The sequence below is a fragment of the Thalassophryne amazonica genome, chromosome 17 (genome assembly GCF_902500255.1).
Source record: "Thalassophryne amazonica chromosome 17, fThaAma1.1, whole genome shotgun sequence".
Lineage (NCBI taxonomy): Eukaryota > Metazoa > Chordata > Actinopteri > Batrachoidiformes > Batrachoididae > Thalassophryne > Thalassophryne amazonica.
The window spans coordinates 16,341,719-16,354,423 of record NC_047119.1 but is presented as its reverse complement, the minus strand read 5'-3'; the positions used below and the strand labels follow the sequence as shown (position 1 = coordinate 16,354,423).

Genomic DNA, 12,705 nt, shown 5'->3' with positions numbered 1-12,705 from the left:
TAGTCGGAACGCGGAATTGTTGATTTATGCGATGAGACGCACAATTCAACAGAACACCGGCTGTGTGCACTGCTAGCTGTTAGCGCTGTTAGCTGAGAGTGAGAGAAAGTCTCGTATCGACGCCGCCCCCAAAATGGGTGAATTTAAGCTACCATACGAAAGTATTGATGTGGATTTTGATACAGAATTACCATTTCACATTTGATGGATTTTCACATTTGTTGGATTACTCCGCGCCCTGACTGCTGTTGGAACGACGCTGCCTTGGCTCGACGGTAAGCCTCGCCGACCAAATTACCTACAGGAAAATAAACCGTGCAAATGATGGAATTTAATTAGAATGGGAAAAACTGTTGTGAAAGTGTAGGAACACGGACCCACGACAGGGGGCGCAAATGAACGGACAATGGAGGAAGTCAAATAACAACACTTTACTGTTGTGAATAAGCACAACAAACACAACGGATCACAACAATAGACAAAGAAGTCAATTCATAAGAATGTGTCACGTGGGCAGGCTCGAAGATAAGAGACGTCTGTCCAAAGCAGAACCGGAACCACACGATTTCCTCCGCCACCGAACCCCGGGAATACTGGAGCCGCCAAGTCCCGAACTCCCAGGTGGCCACTGCCTCCGCGTGTCGGATCTGGTACTGCTGGCGAGGAGCAAAAACAGTTAAATGTGGGCGCGTTTGCACCCAGCAATCCGCACGGCGGGAAAACCACCTCCACCTCTCGTTGGAAGAAAGTCTGCTATACAACGCACAAAAGTAATAAAGGGTTACTGTCAAAAAACAACACAGTCAGCTGAGTACGGTACCTTCTAGGTAGAGCGATATCTCGGCAAAGAGGTGGAGATGTCGTCCTGCTGATATACCCCTGCTGATCAGATGATTGGTGACAGCTGTTGTAGGTGATAAGTGACAGCTGTCACCCCGGCTGCTCCTGTGAGGCGGCTGCGCCCTCTGGTGCCTGGAGCCCGCACTCCAGACAGGGCGCCCTCTGGTGGTGGTGGGCCAGCAGTACCTCCTCTTCAGCGGCCCACACAACAAAAACCCCCTTACATCTGATGATTTGCAGATGTTCACGCTGTTATACAGTTGCAAATAGCCATTTTTATTTGCGATCGTATAACCAGCATGAATCTCCACAAATCATCAGATACAACAGGGTTATTCCCTAAATAAAGATGACCCATAGCTGGCATAAAATATGTGCTGTTTTGCAAACAAGGTGCAATCTGTCAGTTTATCAGATTTTGTACGTCCTTCTTCCTCCCACCAAACTGTTGCATATCATGAATGTTGCATGCTCGTCAACGGGCATGTGACTTGGGGTGCACGGTTACATGTTGCTTGAGTTTCATGATGACAGTGGAAACCTTATGTTGTAAAACCACAGCGGCAGCGTGGTCTTCTAGAGATCTACAACAACAGACAACACGGTGACGCATCATGCAGGTACAGTTTTTGAGTTATGAAAGGTTTCTACTTAAATTCGGCGTTGCTTCATGCATTGCATCTGTTTTCAAAATAGAAATTCCTCACTGTGAAAAAAAAAATCTATATGTGTGTGTATGTATGTATGTATGTATGTAAAAACAAAAAACTGGTAGCTGTGGTTTCCACAATGAGTTAAAAATACAGTAAAAATATGTAAATACCTTTATAGAACAGTCTGTAAATTTTACGGTATAAAGCAGTTGCAAATTACAAATAATCAATCAATCAATCAATCAATTTTATTTATATAGCACCAAATCACAACAAACAGTTGCCCCAAGGCGCTTTATATTGTAAGGCAAGACCATACAATAATTACGTAAAAACCCCAATGGTCAAAACGACCCCCTGTGAGCAAGCACTTGGCGACAGTGGGAAGGAAAAACTCCCTTTTAACAGGAAGAAACCTCCAGCAGAACCAGGCTCAGAGAGGGGCAGTCTTCTGCTGGGACTGGTTGGGGCTGAGGGAGAGAACCAGGAAAAAGACATGCTGTGGAGGGGAGCAGAGATCAGTCACTAATGATTAAATGCAGAGTGGTGCATACAGAGCAAAAAGAGAAAGAAACACTCAGTGCATCATGGGAACCCCCCAGCAGTCTAAGTCTATAGCAGCATAACTAAGGGATGGTTCAGGGTCACCTGATCCAGCCCTAACTATAAGCTTTAGCAAAAAGGAAAGTTTTAAGCCTAATCTTAAAAGTAGAGAAGGTGTCTGTCTCCCTGATCCGAATTGGGAGCTGGTTCCACAGGAGAGGAGCCTGAAAGCTGAAGGCTCTGCCTCCCATTCTACTCTTAAAAACCCTAGGAACTACAAACCTTATAAGTAAGAAGAAGAATTTTAAATTCTATTCTAGAATTAACAGGAAGCCAATGAAGAGAGGCCAATATGGGTGAGATATGCTCTCTCCTTCTAGTCCCCGTTAGTACTCTAGCTGCAGCATTTTGAATTAACTGAAGGCTTTTCAGGGAACTTTTAGGACAACCTGATAATAATGAATTACAATAGTCCAGCCTAGAGGAAATAAATGCATGAATTAGTTTTTCAGCATCACTCTGAGACAAGACCTTTCTAATTTTAGAGATATTGCGTAAATGCAAAAAAGCAGTCCTACTCTCACAGTATTACTAGAGGTCAGGGTAATGTCATCCAGAGTAAGGATCTGGTTAGACACCATGTTTCTAAGATTTGTGGGGCCAAGTACAATAACTTCGGTTTTATCTGAGTTTAAAAGCAGGAAATTAGAGGTCATCCATGTCTTTATGTCTGTAAGACAATCCTGCAGTTTAGCTAATTGGTGTGTGTCCTCTGGCTTCATGGATAGATAAAGCTGGGTATCATCTGCGTAACAATGAAAATTTAAGCAATGCCGTCTAATAATACTGCCTAAGGGAAGCATGTATAAAGTGAATAAAATTGGTCCTAGCACAGAACCTTGTGGAACTCTATAATTAACCTTAGTCTGTGAAGAAGATTCCCCATTTACATGAACAAATTGTAATCTATTAGATAAATATGATTCAAACCACCGCAGCGCAGTGCTTTTAATACCTATGGCATGCTCTAATCTCTGTAATAAAATTTTATGGTCAACAGTATCAAAAGCAGCACTGAGGTCTAACAGAACAAGCACAGAGATGAGTCCACTGTCTGAGGCCATAAGAAGGTCATTTGTAACCTTCACTAATGCTGTTTCTGTACTATGATGAATTCTAAAACCTGACTGAAACTCTTCAAATAGACCATTCCTCTGCAGATGATCAGTTAGCTGTTTTACAACTACCCTTTCAAGAATTTTTGAGAGAAAAGGAAGGTTGGAGATTGGCCTATAATTAGCTAAGATAGCTGGGTCAAGTGATGGCTTTTTAAGTAATGGTTTAATTACTGCCACCTTAAAAGCCTGTGGTACATAGCCAACTAATAAAGATAGATTGATCATATTTAAGATCGAAGCATTAAATAATGGTAGGGCTTCCTTGAGCAGCCTGGTAGGAATGGGGTCTAATAGACATGTTGATGGTTTGGATGAAGTAACTAATGAAAATAACTCAGAACAGTCTGAGAGAAAGAGTCATGAAAGAAAGAAAGAAAGTCATGAAGTCATTACTAGTTAAAGTTAAAGGACTACTCGGCTCAATAGAGCTCTGACTCTTTGTCAGCCTGGCTACAGTGCTGAAAAGAAACCTGGGGTTGTTCTTATTTTCTTCAATTAGTGATGAGTAGTAAGATGTCCTAGCTTTACTGAGGGCTTTTTTATAGAGCAACAGACTCTTTTTCCAGGCTAAGGGAAGATCTTCTAAATTAGTGAGATGCCATTTCCTCTCCAACTTACGGGTTATCTGCTTTAAGCTGCGTGTTTGTGAGTTATACCACGGAGTCAGGGACTTCTGATTTAAAGCTTTCTTTTTCAGAGGAGCTACAGCATCCAAAGTTGTCTTCAATGAGGATGTAAAACTACTGACGAGATACTTTATCTCACTTACAGAGTTTAGGTAGCTACTCTGCACTGTGTTGGTATATGGCATTAGAGAACATAAAGAAGGAATCATAGATCAATTCAATTTATTTAATTTATATAGTGCCAAATCACAACAAAGCTGCCTCAAGGCACTTCACATAAGTAAGGTCTAACCTTACCAACCCCTAGAGCAAACACACAGGTGACCGTGGTAAGGAAAAACTCCCTCTGATGATACTGAGGAAGAAACAGACCAGACTCAAAGGGGTGACCCACTGCTTAGGTCATTCTAAAAATTACAAGGTTTTGCGAAGTTTTACAAAGCTGAAGAATCAGAAAACAGGAATTCAGAATCAGTTACTAAGATAATATAACTGATGAATGTAATGAACTGTATATCGTACTGCCATATTAACATTTTTTTAGTACATTTGTACAAACTATACCAATATGAAGTGTAATGATTCACTGTTCTGAGTGTAGTCCCAAAGCTGGAAGAAGTTACACGAGTTATATCTCTGGCATAACAGGGTGGATCCACACAGTCGAATTATCAGTAGATGCTCACTCCAACCAGTGTCCTTGGAAAAGTTTATCACAGTGGTCATGCCCACAGCTAGAGTGCTTGCTTCCCAAACAGAATATCCTGCTTCAAGGCCATTTTTAAACTTTTTTCTTTTTTAATTTTTAAATTGTTAATTAGAACAGTTTTATACTGTAAATTGTAAAATATTTTGTATAAACATATTTACATATTTTTTACAGAATTATTCGGACAATCACAGCTGCCAGTATAATAATAACAACATTTTTCCCCACTATGCTGTGTTTGTCTCATGCTGCAGTGCTTTTTGTGCAAGTTGCAAACCCACCAGTGGTGTTTCCTGCTCTTCAATGTCCTGCTTTTCCACGCTTTGTTGTTCGGGGCCGACTTTGTGGAGGAATATCTCCTCCAGCCCACTCCAGGAATCTACTCTGATGGCACTGTTTCTGATGTAAGGGAGAAGGCGAGGAAACTGGACCTGAGCAATTCCAAGGATAATGTGTCTCAAGCCTACCCCATCTTCAACCCTGACACCTGCCAAAACTCTGAGCTCTTCCTTCTCACTCTCGTCTTCAGCTCACCTGCTAATGTGACCCAGAGAGATGCAGTCAGGAAGACATGGGCGAACCAAACACACTTCCAAGGTTTTCCAGTTCGGATACTGTTCTTCTTGGGATCAACTCAATCTTCCATCGCACAAGAGGCCCTAGTGATGGAGTCTGAGCACCATGGCGACATGGTGCAAGGTCACTATGTGGATGATTCCTCCCCCCATGGCTCAGCCAAAAGGACTGTGCTTGCACTCCGTTGGGTCATCACCTTCTGTCCTGTGGCGAGGTTTGTTCTGCTAACTAAAGACTCTGTGTTTATCAACCTCCCCGCCATTGGAGATTATCTGCTTGGGTTGCACGGGCACCCTGAGGACCTTTATCTGGGCAGAGTAATACAGAGAGATTCCCCTGATCAGGACCCAAACAGTCCTGGTTACCTACCCCCAGTTCTCTATCCTGATAAGTACCTGCCTGATTACTGTGATGATACAGCTTATATAGTATCTCAAGATGTGGTCCGAAAACTCTACATAGCATCTGCGGTGGTCCGGGTGCCTGTGCCAGCTGGTGTTTTTGTGGGTCGTTGTGCACAGAAAGCTGGTGTAACACCAATGCACAGTTCCAGGTTCTCCGGAAACAAGCACATCCACTACAATGTCTGCTGCTATCACTACCTGTTCAGCTCAGCAGGAGTAGGATGCAAGGAACTCAACAAGATCTGGGTTGACTTGCAGCATGAGGATGGAAAATGCTCACTGTTAAAGACGTACTATGGCCTGGTGACCTGTAAGGTTCTCACGTACCTGGATAAACTGTCTTTCTTTAACTCCCAGGACCACGCTGGATCACATGAATAACTGATGGAGTGCATGAGAGTGAGAGAATGATGCTTAAAGGGGTTGTAGGAATGAAAGCGAGAGTCTGCAAAGCATTCATGGTATTTCTGTTCTTTTGAATTATTGTATCGAATAATTTATAAAAAAAAAAAAAAAATTCAGTAACAATAAAGGGGTCAAAGGTACACCACAGCAGAGCATGTGGTGCATATGAAAGGCATGATTTAATTTGAGAAAAGTTTGGTTCTCTACTCCTCCAAGGTGCTTTGTGCATTTACCACAAACTCACTGTGCACATGTAGGATGACCCCGTGTGCACATTTATGAAGGTGAGTTCCACAATTGCCCAGGCAGCATCAAATTTACCAAAGGTCAGTCAGTGGGGTCAAGGTCATGCCTGCCTGTTTGTTGGTTTACTCCACCCAGGTTCTTTTCTGATTCCTATCAAACTTGAAGACTGACCCTTAAACAGGTAAAATGGCCCTTAAAGAATTAAGTTAGGCAACAAATAACTGCAGGCTGCTATCAGGCAAATAGGAGACACAATTGACTACTAGCATCAGGAAGAACTGATCATTTTGACCCTGGTACTTTTTGATTTTTGTGAAATTTTGTTTCTGTGTGCAAAGTAAAATGTTGTCCAAATTATTATCCAAAATAAAACTAGGATGTTTAGAAATGCTGTGTTGAAAATTCCTTGCTCTGTTAAAAAAAAAAAAAAGGGAAAATATTTGAAGAAAATTTTAAATGTCTTAGGGGGACTTATAGTTTTGTCCCTCTCTCTCTCTCTCTCTCTATATATATATATATATATATATATATTTATACACACACACACACACACACACACACACACACACACACACACACACACACACACACACACACACACACACACACACACACACACACACACACACACACACACACACACACACACACACACACACACACACATTCACATCAGAATTGGAAGGTCCACCTCTTTGTGGTTTCCACAGATAAAAGCAGGTTCAATGGTTTGGAGAGGGCATATCCCTGGAAGGATGCACAGACCTCTACAGGATAGACAACGGCAAACAGACTGCTATTAGGTATTGGGTTGAAATCCTGGGACCCATTGTCAGACCCTACGCTGGGCAGTGGGTCTAGGGTTCCTTGGTGCACACCAATACCTGACCTCATGTGACAAGTGTATGCAGGCAGTTCTTGCTCTTGACGAGACAGGTGACCGTGTTCACACTTGCAGAGAAACATGGAAAACACTTAACTTACAGTCAGCAAACAGTCCAAAGTCAAAGCAGCTGCTGTCGTGGCTGATGCTCAGAGTTAAAAAGCTCAAAAAGCTTCATGGAAAATTTCAAGTGAAGAAATTCAGGTCATCACTGCATTTAGGCCAAGTGTGTGAAAACTTCACTAACAGCACCTAAATAAACTAACTGCACTTAAATGTATGACATTAAAGGAACAAACCCTTTGGGTATCGTAGAAACGTAAAATACGGCTGGGTGTTCAGAACACAAACATCTATCAACCGCAGGACAACTCTTGTTGTCATGTCCGCCTGATGGCAGAGGTATGCTCTCTAGAGTCCTGCCAAAGAACAGAATTCTGTATACCCCCGTAGTTATAGGTTGGACATGAGACTTATAGAATTATTCTTCAAAAACCAAACAAAATCCTCACAATGATAAAGATGTAGAAAAACCAAGATGGATTGGATTTATTTGGCAATATAAGTACAGCCGATGATAACACAGTAAAACATAAACCCTGTTTCCATTGTGGTCCTGAGGGACAAAAAATACATAAATAAAATAAAATAAAATAAAAATTCAACATACATATAAATAAATAAATAAAAATGAGGGTTAGCGGAATAGATCTGAAATACATAATATTGTGATGGCAATGCTATGGAAATTGCACCAGGTGAATGAAAGAGTGACAATTTCACATTTTGACAATGCATTTGTGTGTCACTTTATTTCACTGACTCATTCACACACGCACACGCACACACACACACACACACACACACACACACACACACACACACACACACACACACACACACACACACACACACACACACACACACACACACACACACACACACACACACACACTCCTGACAGTAAAACATCAAAGTGGCTGGGCCAGTTGATTACATACACAGTAGGGGCAAACTTTTCTCTGCACTTGCTACAATGCAGCGAGTAATCAAAACCTGAATTCATATTTTCAATGCAGCTTTGAGAACTATCAATCCTACATGGCCCCATACAGGGGTCCTGCCAGGAAACCAGCAGCATGTTAACATATCGCTAACATGTAGCTTGTTAACATGTGCAAGTCAGGGAAGACAGTGTAACAGCAAGTGGTGGAACATTTACATGCGAAGCACGTTTAACATGTAGAGCAGGACACAACTTGTAACTACAGGTGATGATCTGACTTGGTGAATTATTTCTGAACAGTACATTGCGTGCAGCGCGTGTGCACCACAGTAAGATATTTGCGTAATTCAGGATACCTGCAGCTTTTACATTTATCACCAGTGCAGGAGTCACTATCAGATAAAATACAGGATGTCAAATGAATAATTAGTTCAGGCTGGGTGAGGAGCTGTTTTCCAAGAATTGATTTTGATTTTCTTGATTTTGATTTTTTTTTTTTTTTATTTTCATTGATTTTCTTGACATGTGGAAAATCAAACTAAAACAGACCAGGCCGCGGACTTGCCACTCCTGTATTAAAGTCCAAAACATTACTACCCACTGCAGCTATCCAACAGAAGGTTCAACAAACCCAGAAGAGTGAGCTTTCAATGCTAATTTTTCTTTTTTCAATTTAAAACTTTATTCCACTTTATTCATAAAAGAACAAGTACCAAACTGTCTAAAAATGGACTAAAAGTTGATTCCTTGTTCCACACCTGGGGGCTTCTACCTTCATTTTCCTATTTCAAAAAGTTAAATATAAATATTCTCTGACACACTTCATCAAACGCCAGATTGGGTGGCTTTGCTGTATTAATAGCTGCACAGTGAACCTAGAGCCCGGTTTCGATTCCCGTTAAAAACCTTCACTGTAAACCCAAACAAGTTAGCAGAACTCAAAAATATTGAGGTAATCAGTTGCCACAATATTTTTGAGTTCATAAACTTAAAGTCAGTTGTTCCCAGAACTTAAAAGTTTTGATTATATGCTACTTGTATCTCATTATTACAATTAAATTAAAGTGTTCATTAAGTAAAAGTAAGTCCCTTCAGGTGCTCCCTTGCTTTTCAATCAGGGTCACCACAGCAGATTCAAGGTGGATCTGCATGTTGAGCTGACACAGGTTTTACACCGGATACCCTTCTTGACACAACTCCACATTACAAAGAGAAATGTGGCATGGATGGGATTTGAACCAGAAACCTTCTGCACCAAAATGAAGTGCACTAACCACTTGGTCACCACCCCTCTACTAAAATGTTCTCTGAGTCAACTCAAACATTCTCATATATAATTACTTAATTCTTTTAAGTTGTGCTTAAGTTATACTTTGAAGTTTTGCTTACTTAAAATACAATTAGTTCAAGTCAACAAAAAATTCTGAGTTTAATTTACTCAAAAAGAAAGACCATGTTCCATAAACTTGAAATATTTAAGTAAGTCAAATTGTTGTGTGGGCCGCCAGAAGAGGAGGTACTGTTGGCCCACCACCAGAGGGCGCCCTGCCTGAAGTGCGGGCTTCAGGCACGAGAGGACGCTGCCGCCACGGACACAGCCGGGAGTGACAGCTGTCACTCATTATTTCCTGACAGCTGTCACTCATTCTTCATCATCTCACTCCATAAAACCCAGACGTCATCTCCACCTCATCGCCGAGATATCGTATTTCTATGGAGGTAACTTGTGGAGTGATTCCAAGTGCTATTGTGTTGCAACTGTCAACCAGAGGACCGGCGTGGGTCGCGACTGTTTCGTCCTACGTCCCGTCAGATAAGTGGTTAAACAGACGCTGCACGAGTGTGTGTTAAAGGTGGAGGTGGCATTCCCACCATTGTTGTTACTGGGTGTACACACACCCACACTTGACTGTCTTTGCTCTTCGCCAGCAGTACCAGATCCGACAGTCGGGGACGGTGATCACCTGGGAATTCGGGACTTGGCGGCTCCAGTATTCACCAGGTTCAGTGGCGGCGGAAATCGTGTGGTTCCGGCTCTTCTCAGGACAGACGTCTTCTATCCTCGAGCCTGCCCACACGTCACCTTTGTGGATTGACTGTTATCAGATTCTAAGATTGTCTGTATATTCGTTGTGCACCTTCACAACATTAAATTATTACTTTTTGGCTCATCTATTGACCGTTCATTTGCGCCCCCTGTTGTGGGTCCGTGTCACTACACTTTCACAACACAAATGTTTTCTTAAAACTTTGAGTTTACACTACTTAATCTTTTTAATTAATTTGAACATTTGGGTTTAGAGTGTTGAGATGGTGAGTGAATTTGTCAGTTAATGGTAAGAGTTATCTGATCACTTCAGTCAGATCTGCACCTGAACCCCTTAAGTTATTGAGGATGCTGCTTAGTTTATTTTTTAGTCTATGAGATGTGCATTTTATGATAATATTTTACTTTTACTTTATTTTTCTTGACCATGACATACACTCAACAAAAATATAAACGCAACACTTTTGGTTTTGCTCCTATTTTGTATGAGATGAACTCAAAGATCCACAATAAAAGGCCACTCTGAAAGGTGCAGTTTTGTTTTATTGGGGGGGGGGGGGGGGGGGGGGATACCAGTCAGTATCTGGTGTGACCACCATTTGCCTCATGCAGTGCAACACATCTCCTTCGCATAGAGTTGATCAGGTTGTCAATTGTGGCCTGTGGAATGTTGGTCCACTCCTCTTCAATGGCTGTGCGAAGTTGCTGGATATTGGCAGGAACTGGTACACGCTGTCGTATACGCCGGTCCAGAGCATCCCAAACATGCTCAATGGGTGACATGTCCGGTGAGTATGCCGGCCATGCAAGAACTGGGACATTTTCAGCTTCCAAGAATTGTGTACAGATCTTTGCAACATGGGGCCGTGCATTATCCTGCTGCAACATGAGGTGATGTTCTTGGATGTATGGCACAACAATGGGCCTCAGGATCTCGTCACGGTATCTCTGTGCATTCAAAATGCCATCAATAAAATGCACCTGTGTTCTTCGTCCATAACAGACGCCTGCCCATACCATAACCCCACCGCCACCATGGGCCACTCGATCCACAACATTGACATCAGAAAACCGCTCACCCACACAATGCCACACACGCTGTCTGCCATCTGTCCTGGACAGTGTGAACCGGGATTCATGCGTGAAGAGAACACCTCTCCAACGTGCCAAACGCCAGCGAATGTGAGCATTTGCCCACTCAAGTCGGTTACGACGACGAACTGGAGTCAGGTCAAGACCCCGATGAGGACGACGAGCATGCAGATGAGCTTCCCTGAGACGGTTTCTGACAGTTTGTGCAGAAATTCTTTGTTTATGCAAACCGATTGTTTCAGCAGCTGTCCGAGTGGCTGGTCTCAGACGATCTTGGAGGTGAACATGCTGGATGTGGAGGTCCTGGGCTGGTGTGGTTACACGTGGTCTGCGGTTGTGAGGCTGGTTGGATGTACTGCCAAATTCTCTGAAACGCCTTTGGAGACGGCTTATGGTAGAGAAATGAACATTCAATACACGAGCAACAGCTCTGGTTGACATTCCTGCTGTCAGCATGCCAATCGCACGCTTCCTCAAATCTTGCAACATCTGTGGCATTGTGCTGTGTGATAAAACTGCACCTTTCAGAGTGGCCTTTTATTGTGGGCAGTCTAAGGCACACCTGTGCACTAATCATGGTATTTTAGTTTAGATAGTATAGAAAAGTTTTAGATCTTTGAGTTCATCTCATACAAAATGGGAGCAAAACCAAAAGTGTTGCGTTTATATTTTTGTTGAGTGTATGTACGTACATATTTTGGACTAAGAGTGTGAAATAAAGAATAGACATAATTAACTGCTTTGGAAGTTTATGTATCAGTTTATGAAGCAGTAATGTCATTACATTTTATCCCTTGTGATTTGCATGTTAAAATGTCAAATATATATATATATAAATAAAAAAATTAATGGCTCATTTATATCTTTGAAATTGACATTATGAAGACACATTTTGCAGCCAGGCCTTGAAAGGAAGGCATCATATGGAGTTACTGAGTCACGCAATGCTTTAACAGAAGTGCCGTAAATAGTTATAATCTGTTGCATTAATTTATTAACTATAAACAAAATTGGCGGCAGAGCAAATTGTATGAAAAAAAGTTTTATTTGATTTTGAAACTTCAGGTCAAGACTCACTCATTACACCAATCCAAGGAGGACATCTAGTGCCCACTGTGAGGAATGGTAACACACTAAAACCCTGTTTTCCTCCAAATCTTCAAATCATATATGCATATAAGTCTTGTAAAATGATGGCACAGTATGCACTATCATGGCCCGACTTGAATGAAAATCTGAAAATTTAGATCACAATTTACTTTGTAATCAATGCATTATATCTGTGGAGTAGGTTTTGGAGTTTTTTTTCTGCCATTGATTGTTTTTTCCATAGTAGACAACTTTGCATATCATTATTAACACTTTAAAATGACTTTAAAGCTTAAATACACATCAGGTACTTCAGAAGTGTGTATGTCTCAGTTCCATTTTAGATTTCTAGTTGTCTGCGCTCCTTTAATTGTCCCTCAAAATGCTGCTTCCCTCCAGAACATCTCG

The 12,705-nt window shown here is 41.7% G+C and overlaps 1 protein-coding gene and 1 non-coding gene across 2 annotated transcripts; one reads left to right on the top strand and one right to left on the bottom strand.

Moving 5' to 3' along the window:
- Window positions 1-1,421: 1,421 nt before the first annotated feature.
- On the top strand, window positions 1,422-5,911 carry LOC117529592 (putative UDP-GlcNAc:betaGal beta-1,3-N-acetylglucosaminyltransferase LOC100288842). The gene is made up of 2 exons (XM_034192421.1): window positions 1,422-1,460; window positions 4,804-5,911. Exons 1-2 carry the CDS (start codon window positions 1,455-1,457, stop codon window positions 5,908-5,910), a joined length of 1,113 nt encoding a protein of 370 aa, XP_034048312.1. The 5' UTR covers window positions 1,422-1,454; the 3' UTR covers window position 5,911.
- Window positions 5,912-7,207: 1,296 nt separating this feature from the next.
- On the bottom strand, window positions 7,208-7,280 carry LOC117530176. The gene has a single exon (XR_004566213.1). It is a non-coding gene; the product is annotated as a small nucleolar RNA SNORD36 (small nucleolar RNA).
- Window positions 7,281-12,705: the final 5,425 nt, after the last annotated feature.